Source organism: Hypomesus nipponensis, chromosome 13 (genome assembly GCF_054491055.1).
Source record: "Hypomesus nipponensis isolate SF chromosome 13, ASM5449105v1, whole genome shotgun sequence".
Taxonomy (NCBI): domain Eukaryota; kingdom Metazoa; phylum Chordata; class Actinopteri; order Osmeriformes; family Osmeridae; genus Hypomesus; species Hypomesus nipponensis.
In genome coordinates this window covers 16,872,101-16,886,168 of record NC_140373.1, presented here as the reverse complement: position 1 = coordinate 16,886,168, position 14,068 = coordinate 16,872,101, and the positions used below count along the sequence as shown (strand labels likewise).

The 14,068-nt window shown below is 43.1% G+C and overlaps 2 protein-coding genes across 3 annotated transcripts in view; one reads left to right on the top strand and one right to left on the bottom strand.

Annotated features, from left to right (window-relative positions):
- ptprea (protein tyrosine phosphatase receptor type Ea) overlaps window positions 1-9,063 on the bottom strand; it is a 53,732-nt gene extending 44,669 nt beyond the window's left edge. Inside the window, exon 1 of one of the 2 annotated variants that reach the window (XM_084671100.1) lies at window positions 8,887-9,063. The gene's annotated coding sequence lies outside the window, so the exon portion shown is untranslated. The remainder of the gene's footprint in view (window positions 1-8,886) is intronic. The other variant, XM_084671101.1, reaches the window with a different exon arrangement.
- Window positions 9,064-10,029: 966 nt separating this feature from the next.
- Window positions 10,030-11,694, top strand: clrn3 (clarin 3). Its single transcript, XM_084671108.1, has 3 exons — window positions 10,030-10,261; window positions 11,034-11,219; window positions 11,417-11,694. Exons 1-3 carry the CDS (start codon window positions 10,030-10,032, stop codon window positions 11,692-11,694), a joined length of 696 nt encoding a protein of 231 aa, XP_084527234.1.
- Window positions 11,695-14,068: the final 2,374 nt, after the last annotated feature.

The window sequence follows — 14,068 nt, the reverse complement described above, 5'->3', positions numbered from 1 at the left end:
GGCCTGCTGTGGTTTCTAACCAGCTAGCTATACTGATGCAGAATATGTTGTTCGCAATTTAACCACAGAACCATGTTTTGCTTCCTCTTTAAACTAAGAATTCTTTAGGGGAGTATCCAAAGCAACAAGCAGGCATGCTAATTAACAAACTAATAAGGTCTTGAAGTCCACGGCTTGTCTTTCTCCTAAGCAAATATTGACTGCGTACATCTTCCATCCTTGCCTTTACCCCTATCCCCAAGTCACCCCGACTAAACCAAACCCATCTGACCCATCCTCCATGATCAACATATCCTGGACTGCTACTGTACAGTATTTATACTCTCCAGCAGAACAGTATAAATGTTAAATATATACAAAAACAGAACCAACCTCTTTCGATGCTGGGCTTCTATTCTGCTCAGTTGAAGCCAATTTGTTTTGATAAACTATTAATGAGAACCATTTCACACATTATATTCAAATTCCAAATAAGATTGGTTATCTATAAGAGGTTGTGTGGAAGCCAGTAGTGTAGTGAGTTTGCATTGTTGTGGATGGAGTCATCAGAAAGAGGCCTTCTCTAATGACTTTCTGTGTGGGCCATGTCACTGAGGCACTGAAGACCAAAGGGACACACCCTTACAAAGACAGTTGCATACACTGCATCTCTAGTAAGCCTCACACAATGTCCACAACATCCACAGTTACTTCTGATCCAGCAGGATGAGCTCCTCAAGCTGCAGCACAACAGACACAACAGATGGGCTGGACTGTAGTCTGTTACAAACATGGGAGAGGGTGTAGAGCGTTCAGTTGTAACTTTGGAAGCTTCTAGTCAAATAAAGATGCCTTTCTTTAGCAGCAAAACCTTCGTCTGACTGAGAAGACAAAGATAGGACATTAAGAAACAGTGAGGGAATACTATACATCAAGACATGCGGTCCATACTGCAGCCCAAACAAACCAAACAAACAGGCGAGATAAAGAGGCAGTTGAGTCCAAGGTAGGCCTACCACCCATGTTTAGCAAACACCAAGGGATCTCATGGGCCTCAAACACACCAACACATCTGAGAACTGCCTAATTGGACACATGCAAACGAAAAGAATACGCACCGCAAAATTCCCCTTCATCATGTGGGGAATGTGTTTTTGGCACCGCCATCCATGGTTTCCCCTGAGTTTCATCTCCAGTAGTGGTGCAGAGCCAAGCGTGATGCCACATTAAATCCAAATGAGAAAGAAAAAAGCCCTTTTTCCCACCTCTTCCTTCTCCAGTCCGCATCTCAGCCACCAAAACCCAATTCTGGACTTAAGCAGTTACAGACAGAGGTATGCAGTGTGTGAGTGTCCAGGATCACGGTGGGTTGATAACCCTCTCCACAGACCTGATAGTCTGAAACAACAGGGTGTGGATACAGTCAAAACAAACCCTTTACCTCCACTGTGCTTTCTCAGCTCATGGCAAAATGACAGGCGTCGTAGCAGCAGTAGACTAACTGTACCACCATCTCCAGTCCAACAAAAACAATGATAAGAAGCTACAGGGGGGCTAGCATTCCCACAGCAATGTACACATCCACAGAAGCCCAGAGCCAACTGCTCACTTGAGGGCTAACAGCAAGCGTGGACCACCTCATGACGCTGGCTGAGCGTAATAAACTCAAACGAGTGCAAGCTCATGAGTTTCTCATGGGTGAGGTTGAAGATATCCTCTGGCTAACTAAGAGGTCAGCTCACCCCCTGCTGAGACACGGCTGCTGAACGTGATAGGACAGCAGTGGCCTGGTGGTGGCTCATAGCTCTGTGTATTTCCTGTGTTGGGACCGGCCAAGTCCGACAGACCTTCCTGAGGGGGCGCTGCGTCTCTGCGTCTCTGCAGCCCAGAGCACAATTGGATTTGTTTTTGCTTCTGAATGGGACACATGAGTAGGCCATAGTCCCAGTCTCAGCACTGCTGAATATCCTATATCAAACGGAGCTAAATCCCTAGCAAAGGAAAAAAAAGACATTGCTTCAGTTCCCCTTGACACACTGATATACAGTAAACTGTAACTGAAACTGAGAATGGCTGAGTCTACAGACAGATCAAGGCCTGTTCTCTCCCTGGGGGACTGGGGAAGGGAGATCTGATGATCCCGGCTCTTTTCCTGTCCCCTTCCTGAGCCCCCGGACTGGGCAGGGCAGAGGGGGGGTTGGGGACTCTCACAAGGCAGCTATGTGTCACACTCCGCCACTCTCCAGAACTGTAGAGATGCTCAAGATATGAAACGACAACTCTCGGAGGTCAGCTTCAGAAGGGATAAACATAGTGAGGAAGGGGATAGGTATCAGGAAGATGGACATTTGTTATCAGAGGATGGGTGGAGTTTCTTTATAACCAACTGCAGTACCAATGCAATGAATCTATGAACCTGCTAAACATCTTTGTAAGTTACATTTCAGCTCAGCTCAGAGTGTTCAGACAGAGAGCTAAGAAACTGTTGTATATCGCACACACCGCAAAATATGTACTTTGTATGTAGCTCAGGAAGTGGTCTATTTACTATTTAAAACAATAAACTATCAAATTAGAAGAGATGAGAAGGTGGCCATTGGCCATGGTCATTGCTACATGGCCGCCACACACAGAGGAGCACATCCTGAATGGATATTGTTTGTATTCTAATTGAGGTCCAGATGAACAAGATCATGGGAAGACAAGTAGTTTCACTGTGGTAAAAAAAAGGTCCTTTCTCAAAGAGGACTATCCCTCAGCCCAGCTGGTTCCCAACCCTACTCCTCAGGGAACACCCGTTCTGCATGTTTGAGATGTTTCCCTGCTCCAACACACCTGATTCAAATGAATGATTTGTTATTCATAAAACATGCAGGACAGGCGTTCCCTGAGGAGCAGGGTTGGGTCCCACTGCCTCAGCCCACACAGTGAAAACACTGGGCGATCGAGCACAGAGACAGATTCTTGTGATCATGATTCTCTTTTTTTCCCCTTTGGCTGCCCTCCCCCTGTACCTCCTTCAAGTCACCATTGCTTAGAGAGCTAGGAGCTTAGATCATTGTTTGTGATCCCTGCCCCTTATAAGCTTACACACACACAGACACACACACACACACACAGACACACACACTGTACATACACACAAAGAAGTGGAGCATTTCAGAAGGAGGGGTGGAAGCTCAGACTCTTTGCTCTCTACTGTAAAACATAGTTTAGGCCCAAATTATCAAAATGACTAACGACTGTGCCAGACTAATGACTGTGCCAGACAATTAGTTCCCTTACAATCATATTTTCACAGTCTGTTTGTTTCCTCATAAAACCCTGTCATTCTTCTGGGTAACTGAATCTCTGAAATTCTAAAGCTTTTTTTTTTACACTCAATAAGCAACTTGAATATAATAATAATAATAATAATTGTATTTATATCATTATTATAACATATCAGCAAGTATGTCATTGTTGTCCATGTAAGCGGAGGATGGTGTGGGATAATGCGCTGCTGGTCAAGTGCATGTGGGGGGTCACAGTGTTTTATGTGAATAACAATCTGTTCCCCACTCCACCCCATCCCGCCCCCCACCCTCACCCCTACAACCCTGGGCCCTGGGAACTCAAGCCCCCCTGCTGGGTTGGTTAACACTATCAACACAAAACCTGGAACCGCTTCTTTTCCATCCAGGGTGATGTAAAATGAACTAGTTGTGGCACAAAACTGTGTTCTGAACCCCTGTGAGTGTGCACAGTTTTGGTCTTTCGTGTGTTAACAAATATTTTGCGTGGTTGCATAAAATTCCCTGAAATAAGATGTCATCAAGGCTCCAATTACAAATCTCTTCTCGGGTTTTTTAATGCTTACAAGGCAAAACACACCAATTATAGTTTGAATTTAACCTTGGACAACCATGTTCCCCAGGACAGGCGAGATCATCACCAACCATACATTAGCATTAGCCCACACCATCGGTGCTGCTAGTTGCTGCTGCCGGGGTTATCAGGATGCAGGACATGTCGGCTGGTTCCTGGCTGCAGCTCCTCTCTCACTGCAGCATCTGACTGCATTCATTTAGACACAGCCATCACATTCAGCGCTGCCCGCTACAAAGGAGCCAAAGACGGGGAAGTTAAAAGGCACCTTTATTGAAAGAGCTGACCCACGCTCACTCTTGTTCCTTACCTCCTTCTGACACCACAGAAAAAGCAACAGCGTGTTCGGTGAACTACTACAGTGATGAGCCCTTGATCTGGTGCATATGAATGGGGGAATCTCAGTTGATGATTTAAAAAGGCAGTCAGTGGTCATAGCATGGCTGACTCTTTATGAGGATGGTAAAAAACTAAATACAATTTTCCATGCTGTAGATTCTGTAATTATCTCATTATTTCCATTAAAATGTTGGAATATATGGATTTCACAACCAATATACAATATCCCGTGCATAATAAAGTATTTTTATTTGTACCACAAAGGAACATTTTCCAAATTAATTACCAAAAAATTATTAAGCTGTTCAAATTCCTTTACATTCAGTGCTAAGGTGAGTCTGTTTATACAGCATATTCCAACCACATTATGGCACCTGGAAATACAATAGGGATACTAGCAAACAAGTTGAAATGATCATGCAGCTTGGTGCATTACACGCTCGTGAATAGGAAATGGGTCTGCTTTAGTAAGCCATCCATTATTCATCAAGCACTGTACTCCTGCATGTCATTAGGCTCTGTAGTGACACAAGCAAGCCATTATTTGCTCTGAGTCGACCTCCAGGATCAAGTCTTCCTCTCCTCTATCTAGCTCTCCAGCTGTCTTCAAGACCAAGGCCTCAATGGCGTCAGTGCGTGCTCTGGGGACTTTTGTACAACAAGCTGTCAAGAACATCAGGGACCAGATTTCTAAACTGTCTGAAGAATGTCTTATTCGTATTCAATTAGCAGTAGACACCTAAGCCCACAGCTAGTTTCAGCGGTAGGTTATTGAAAAGCAACTGTTGGGAGTGTTTCATATAGTTTGCAGGGATATAAACCATATTAGCATGTGGGTGTATGAGGGCAGTACTGACCCATAAAGTAAGCCATCAGACAGACACTAACCTTGATGTGACTCCTGCTAGGCACTGTGCTTTATGATCCTGCAGAGGTTAGGGAACATAATCATTCTCTCAGTACAGTATATCACAACGGGAGGCTCACCATCACAGCCACACCTTCCTGGGGAAATCAATGGCAAGCCAACATGAGACACAGAGTTGGGAAAAAGACCCCAGCTCGTTATATTCCCGGGAGCCAGAACCTTCCAAATATTAAACCCAGCGATTACGTGTGGGGAAAAGCTCCTTTGTTAGATCAGATGTTCAAGTTAGAACTCAAAGTCAACTTTTGCCTTGCATTGGATGAAATGTCTGTAAATACATACAGTTGTTTCCATAGTTTCACACAGTTTGCATCATCTGTCAATTCTAGCAACAACATTATCATACAGAACCTGAGATACAGGAATGCGTGTGATGTCTTAGCAACAGTATGTTAGAGGAGCTAAAACCGTCAGTCTTTCCACCAAGACTGTAAAACTACAGGCTTCTGTTATCCTCTTGGGGCCCAACCCAGCAGGTACAGGACATCAGTGTGATGTCATAGTACAGTTCTGTTCTGCTCTCGATATTTGGTCATATGACCAAAGAACAACCTGTTCAAAACGTCAAAAGGTCTTTCTGACTGACCTAGAATTCTAATAACACATCTTTTATATTCATCAACTTCTCATAACCTTATAACATGCAATGACTGTACCTCAGTGTCATTTGTGTGTTAGCACATTTGGCGCCCTAGGCCAACGCCCACCCACCCGGGAGAGTAAATCGGTGGGCCTGCTGGGTCCAGCTGATACAGTACTGCTCCACACCCCTATCAGATGGTATGTTTACTCAAAAGAGGAGGGATGGCTTCCACTATCACCCCCAAATCCTCAGAATAATTTATGATGTAGATAGAAGGATATTAGATAGAAGATGTGGGACTTTCCAGCAGAATGGTGAAGTCGTTTTGTAACTTTTCAAGCTGAATAATTTAAAATATTAACTTTGAATTCTGGTATATTCTAAAAAAGTCTCCTTCAACGTCAAGGCCTTATGCCTTGTGTTTTATAGGACATATTGCAATATGAAGCCAAGCTTTAGATGTTGTTTTCTAAAAGAGGCTAATGTTGACTTTCATATGTGGATTCAAGGTGAAACCCAGAGCTAGACTGTCAAGTGTTTACTTTGACTTCAACTACATCAGGCCCTGGAGCAACGTAAGCAGAATGTTAATCTGTTCTGGGTCACACCCTGCTTTCAGTCCCTTAGCAGGTCACCACATTGACATATTTTTCTGGCCTCAAACTCAGCTCTGTTTATATATGCATGCCAAATCACATTTTGGCCTCCGAGGGCCAGTGGATCATGTATGTGAGTTTAGGATTATTGCATCATCATCATCGTAAACAACGCTTACATGTATGTACATGAATGTTGTTATTTCTTGCAAGCTGGAATGTTGGGCTGAAAATCCACAAACAGCATTTTGACTCCATATCCAAAACTAAAAGTTACTACTTACTAGTTCATTTCAATACCACTTGGAAGAGTTTTTAAAAAACGTTCCGTAGATGCGCTTTGTAGTGTAACAAGTGACACAAATACTACAGAGAAACTATGTGTTGCCTTAAGGGATATTCACCATTATATTTCTGGGCAGCCAATGGCAGTGACATCATTCGCTCCTTCCCCTGCGCTCTTTCCCTTATTCAAACCAGAAGTCTTTCCTCTAGCTAGACGGCGGCTTACTTTTCCCTTCTCCTCTCCTCTGTCCACAAAAAGAATGGTTTTGTCTGTCTCTCCTCCCTGTCCCATCCCATGTGTGTGCCATGTGCTCGTCACATCCTTAGTCATGAGGATCAAACAGGCACACAGACACTACATCTAACAGATGGCTATTAAGTCTGTTACAACTGAAAGGGCACATCCTTGATCTCTGACCAGCTGTTTTTCCACAGACAACAGCTCTGACCTTGCCGAGTCTTAAAATGTGCCTGACCATAAACATAAACAAACAACCGTCAGGCGACCAAACATTGGGCACACATGCTAATGTGATGTTTGCTGATACAAGACTGGTCACAGGATGTGAGGACCAAACCAGAGTGTGTTGTGTTGTGTGGTTCTGACCAGGGCTGGGCCTGCAGGTAGCAGAGTTTGTACAGCTGTGGCTTACCCCTGCAGCCGTGTGTTTTCATAGGTCTCCACCCAGGGCCTCCTCCCTCAGGACACACCCCCCCACTCTGGAACTGAGGTCCCACCTCTCTGGGAAGGGAGAACAAGGGGGTTTCCGGGTCTTTCCAACAGGAAGCACATTTACAGTTAGCTCTCCAGACTGCTATCCCGTGTGTTTGAAAAAGGCACAAAGCAAACTGTAAAACACACAGTCATGTTTGTATGGCATCAGCCCTGGGCACAAACGAGTATGGGCTGAGGTGGTCTTGCACTAGAGCAAACGGGAAAACATCAAGTTTTATGCCCATGACTGGTTTCTTTCTTGTCAATCAATACCACAGTCTTTTACTGGACAATTCTACTGGCTTTGACTGCAGTATCCATGAAGACATCGTCTCACATCTCAAATAGATTCTCCAGGTAAATATCTGACAGCTTTTAGGGTTAGGAATGCCTTCACTCCATAATTACTCGGTTAGGGTTAGGGTTAGCAAGTTCTCCTTCCACTAAAGACAGAACCTTCACATGGAATGTTAAATATAGTAGCAAACACGGAGAAGGCAGAACACAGTATGGGGTCTCAGCCCCGACTGTGATGTGAATCTGTGTTCAAAACTGTAATAAAAATCCCTGCCTCTAAGATCCAAGGATGGGCTCCATGCTGGCACACACACTGCCCAATGAGCAGAACTCACTTCCTGTGAACATCTTTCAGGATTTAATCTGTGTATGTGTCTGGACACCTAAAACCGACAAGCCCAAGCATATTAAATACATTTGACAACCTTGTTACTATTTAGCTAAATCAATCCTGGTATAGTTAGGGCAGTATAAACACATTGGTGAATACACCAGACTTCGGGGACAAGGAAATGGTATAGCAGAATCACATGGTGCATATCATTTTAGGAACCGGTCTTGAGTTTGACACATCACAAACCGCTTAGTGTAAAATTACCAAGCAACATTATTATGCCCAAAATGCGTTGGAGACAACGTGTTAATGAACCGATAAACTACCAGTCTACCTCAGTCTAGAATTAACACAAGCTACGAAACGATTTGGTGTTAGGTGAGCTATCGTAGCCTGTATCATCATCAAGATTGAAGTTCACTTTACTCTGCATCTTGAAATGTCAGGTAGATCCACGTTGCCTACATGTCTGAGCTGGTGCTCACGCTGTTGCTCAACCATCGGCGGTGCGAAAATCTTCTTTCGACAAATAGGCTTATATTTATTATGACCACAAGTAAAAGGGAGAATTATTTAAAAATCGTTGGACAGAAATCACGGCATGACAAAAAACAACTCTAAAACGATTGCTCCAGTAACCCACATTCACTATGGGTTGACAGGAGTCCTCCCAGGTTGTCAGAGGGTAACACGCCTAACACGCACGTTTGTCAAATAGAACTACTAGTGCTGCAAATGTATAGTCAGTCATGCCACGGCAAAATAATGACACAGATAGGCTACATTTGATATCTGAACCATGTAGCATACTTCCCAGTAATGCTGACGTTTGATCAATTATCTTTCAATAGCCTACCGGTGCGTAATAGGGCAATGTATCGCCGCTCACATACACACCAAATGTATTGTACACTGTCAAACTATTGTGGTTGGTGTTGATTAAATCGTAATCCATGAACTGACCTATAATTCCAATCCTACCGTGTCATTAAATCCAGTGTTCGCATCGGCCGAAGATCTCAGAATTCCTCAGGATGGGTATGAACAGCGCGAAGATTCTTTAGTCTCAACTGCCTGTCACAGGAAAGAAACCAATTGTGTTTATTCGTACGTAACTGTCAGCGTCTAACCTCGATCCGCTCTCCTGTCCAGCCGCTGAAGAAAGGGAGCCGCCTGGTGCATCTATTTGTTAGTACACTTGCACGGAAACTGCACCCAGCGTAGACACACAAGCTAAACTTTGACGGAAAAAAGTCTAAAGAGCCTGAAAATACGTGTTTAAGTTTAAGATTATTAGAGGTTGTATGAAGGTACACATGATGCACAGAACATGGAATGGGAAATACTGAGTAATATATTTCAGGGACAAATTTAGACATTGTGCTTGATAGACGTGTGTGTATGTGTGTGTGTGTGTGTGTGGGGGGGGGGGGGGCTTATGTGAGTGAGTAGTCTATGTGTGTTTGTAGCTGTGTGTGTATGAGCAAGATGAACATTTGCTTGACCAGTGTTCCTGATGGGAAATGTAAATGATTGATGAGTGTTTTATGGCATCATTCACATTAGGTGTTGCAGAGGGACTTTGGATCCACGCTGAGAATGCTTCATCGAACCTGTTCGTGGGGAAGAAATTAGGTTGACATATAGCAGCCATTATTTAAGTTTAATTTGATATCTCAGTCAGAAATGTATTTATCTGTGGTCATATAATGTAGGGCCTAGGCCTACTAGGCCCTACATTACTAGGGGTAACCAAGAGAAAGAGATTTTGCTACACATTTCTTCATCTAGTCAGGAGATGTTAATAGGTTTATTGAATTATTATTAAACCAAATATTCCATGACACATGATGTCATGTTACATTTCCCCTTCGTATCAATTGGTAGCCTATCCCCTTTATGGTGTTTGGGAATATGGTAGCTATCAACACTATGACAACCGTTTTTCTTAGACCAAAGTTCACGCTCATAATCCAGTAGGTTTACGATCTGCAGTCCCCACCAGTCCACCCAGTTAGCTACGTCGTCTGTCCCAGGGGGTACATTGTCGCATTCTACATCTGAAGATAGCTCTGTGTTTTACCAAAATCTGAGGTTTTAGTGACGATGCCTTCCAGTAAGAAGACCCTTCACTTCTTGTTGAGTGCAAAGGCCTCGGCTGTTGCCGTGGCGATACTGGGATTTGGGATGTCGACAGAATGGGCCTCGTCCACCATGCAGTGCTCTAAGAAAGGTGACAATTTATTCAACGGCACCGCCGAACTGAAGCTCGGACTTTTCAATGGAACATTTATTAGAATCACATGTCCAATATTTGGAGGAGAAAACACTGTTAAAGGTTGGTTATCATCTTTTTATTTGGGTGCTATTTAAGTAAATGATGGAACATGAAGAACACTTACAATTTTAAGACAGAATAAGACAAATGGCTATTTTTAATCTGTAAACCCTTGACCAAATGTTCAAATGGTCACCCTTTTTTTATCTAAACTCAGTTTCCCAGACAATGATTAAGCCTAGTCCTAAAGTAAAAAATACATTAACATTTATTAATTTAACCGACGCTTTTATACAAAGCGACTTCCAAGAGAGAGCTTTAAAAAGTGCATAGGTTTCTGATATTAACAACAAGATAGCCCCAAAACATTGCGGTTAGCCAAAACAAGAAGCACACATTGTGAACAACCAAAAAATAAGTGCCAAAGGGAAGAACCATAAGAGCATGTAGTTAAGCAAGTTACAATTAAACAACATGAATCTTTAAGTGCAAGTCTACCTGTAGAAAAGCAAGCAACAGTAAAATAAAATAAAACTGAGATTGACTCAAATAGAATATTACATTCTATGAAGATCATTGGAAAATAATCTCAGCTAGGATTAGGAAGAATCCATGTGTGGGAAACTTGGCCTTACAGTTTAGATTACCAGGAGAACTGGACAGTCACTAACAGCTTGCTGGATTCGATTTCTAAACCCAGAGTGGATAGTGTCTCCAATGACCACTTCATCTGGAGTCACACTGACTCCAGATCTGTGTGCCACTACCCCCTCTGATAAAGAGTCTCCAGATTTTGTATTGGTTCCTGAACACAGCTGCTGTTCTCCTGCAGTGTTGACTATGCTGGGGCAGGTGGGTGGAGCTCCAGTGGTCCTCCACGCCCTGGTCATCTGCCTTCTGGCCCTCTGTCTGCTTGGCTCAGCTAGCAGCATCCTCATCACCCTCTACAACAGTGTCAGTAACCCCTATGAGACCTACATGGGCCCCTTGGGCCTGTACGCCTGCAGTTCAGCCAGCGGTAAGACTCCAGCCCAGTACCACCACACCCTCTGGGGTTCTGGAAATGCCTGATGGTGTTGGAGAAAACTGACTTATCTTTCTTTATATAGACTTATTGATTGGTCAGTCAGTTGTTGATTATGTCTCTTATCGGAAGCAGCAGATGAAATTAATCGTTTTTTGCAATGAACTCAACAATGACTTTCTCCACTGCAGCCTGTATGTCCTTCCTGGCCATCATACTGTACGTTGTGAACGTCGGAGCGACCAGGATGAGCGAGGGTCTGGTGGAGACATTTTTGGGGCCGAACTCAGTGGATCTGAGGGACAAGAGCGCTGAGATGGGGGTGGGCTTCTTCATGTTGATCCCTTACCTGGTCCTCAACCTACTGGCCATTCTGCTGGTGTACCTGTACGAGCATGCAGCCTACACCCAGAGGCAAGAACAGCAGAGGCCCACAGAGGACGCGCCCAAGGAGATCATGATGTACTAGTGCTGCCTCCGGATGAGTCAGGGTCATTCACCTCGTTTAGAGAATGACAACTTCCTTCAGACACAACCTTTTTATTTCTTGTATGATAGATGTGTTATATGATACGATACGTGATATGATAATGAAGGGGAAAGCAAGATTCACGAACTGTATACTTTCAGTAGTCAAAAGGGAATCTTCTGTAATCGGCTTGCACGATCTAAAACTGCAGTGTTGAATACCTATAATAATAATAACAGGAACATTCTAAACAATGCAAAAGCAAATCTTATTGTTATTTATCTACAACATTTTTGTCTTGTCTACTATATAAACTGCTTAAAAAGAGGCAAACCCTAAACAGGCCAGTCTATTTCAGGACGTTCACTGCCAGCATGAAACTACCATGTTCTAAGTTGCATATGATTACAAATGTTTAGAAAATAATAATTCTGTATTTTCATTTTATGGTTTAAACCCAGCGTTGATCTAATGACATATTCGTAGTTGTTTTTATTATGGTCATTTAGAGACAGTCAGATAGCAGGGGACAGAGGTTCTATTACAAACACGAAAAATAGTTCAGTCGTTTTGCTTTTATTTTATTTTTTACTAATTTTATTGTAAATATTTCCACATAGACCAAGAAACAAAGAAAACATTTTTAAGGATGCAAATATTTGTCAGAGAAAAGAAAATCCCCCCAAAATTCCTTTGTCTCACTGGCTGGGGTAGCGCAGCAGCAGAAACACTGTTTGTTGAAGAGAATGTTAACCTCTACTGCCCTCTATCTGCGGGATGGAGATCCTACAAAGGACGCAGATACATGTCATGCCTTAATAAATATGGAAATCCAGAGCTAAAGAATATCTTATGCAAAAACAATACTGATAATAATAAATGAATAAATCACTGGATTTCAGGTCAGCAATCATGCAACCACCAAAATACACTCAACATACCCCATCATAGCAATCACTGTCAAATCTAAATTTCCACTACATCCAGTAGTTACATTACATTTGATCTCCTTGTGTTTCATATGAGGACAAGAAAGGGACATAAGCTGTCAGCCAGCCGGGAAACTCCTGAGGAAATGGTACACACTGCGAAACGAGTGGTGACAGTCACATCACACTGGCATTTTCCCATGACTGGAAATCTAGATCTGAGGACCAAATAAGTTGGTGCCCAGTGTCATGATAGGAGCTGTCAGTACAGATCTCTTTAAAGACTCTTTTCAAGTCAAGTGAGTCATTCCATCTGAACCACATCCACTTCCATATTGGATCAGCTCTTGGAACGGCCGTGGTGAACGTCACAAAGACATTCCACAACACCACAAGCCAATGTTCAAATGAGGAGGGGGGGGGGGACATCAAAATAAATAAACAACTAACAACAAAATATATTGTTGAAGGGCACCCCTCGCAATGAGTCCCTTGAGTTGACATATTTTCTGTAGATCTTAAGCCGTCTCTCCCAGCTGTGATCCGCATGACTGTGTGGACCCAGGAGAAGGGGGGCGAGGTGTCCTGTTGCTGCTCCCGTGTGTCATCACTCAAGGCCCACTGCTGTCCGGACATGCCCTCCCTGGCTCCTCCCCACTCCACCGCTACGCATGCTACCTGCCTTCAAAGGAACCACTCTTCCTCTAAGACTCATACACTTAGCAGAGACAGGGAGTAGAATGAGGCAATCTGCCCTTTAGGATTGTGTGACAGTAAAAAAAATAAGAAAGAAATGATGATGTTTTAATATTTGGAATGTAATGAAATCAAATGTTCTTTTATGACAAAGAAAGGTGTGTAAGAACAACTGAGACCGTTCTAAATTGAAAGACAAAGGAAATCTCACAATGTTTAATAAACTTTTTATCTACAGTCTTGTATGTGCTCCCAGTGTTTGTGTTGGAGGTCTTCCAGGAATCCTGTGAAAGTCTGTGTCCTGCTGGGACAAGACTCCTTCTACACAGCAATGTCTTGTCTGTGTTTTGGACTGAGCTTATACATCGTTTGTATTCTTCCGAGGTTGTTTGACTTTCTCGTCACTGACCCCGGCATGCTGTCTCTGTCTGTATGAAAGTGTAGCAGAATACAGCTCACACACCAATACCAGAGACATTCATGTTATTAACTTGCGCCATGGAGCACTTCCATAAATGTTTGTTACTTAAGATGGTCTTTGAGGGCACAGATCCTTCTTGTTTACAATCTTAGTCATCTCTACTTTCGTCAAAATGATCCTCCAACCAAAATGGAAACATAATCATGTTAAGATGAGAGACGGAGTTTGTTTACCAACAAGATTCCTCTGTCTGAATAACCAGCCATTATTCATTCCAGACTGCCTTCCAGGTGATGGACAGATTTATTTACTCATTTGTTGTGTTTTA

Bases quoted from the DNA above. Each gene is read 5' to 3' on its own strand.
- clrn3 (XM_084671108.1), top strand. From the start codon at position 10,030: ATGCCTTCCAGTAAGAAGACCCTTCACTTCTTGTTGAGTGCAAAGGCC. The intron at 10,262-11,033 runs GTTGGTTATCAT...GTTCTCCTGCAG, and splicing joins AGGAGAAAACACTGTTAAAG to TGTTGACTATGCTGGGGCAG. The intron at 11,220-11,416 runs GTAAGACTCCAG...TCTCCACTGCAG, and splicing joins CGCCTGCAGTTCAGCCAGCG to CCTGTATGTCCTTCCTGGCC.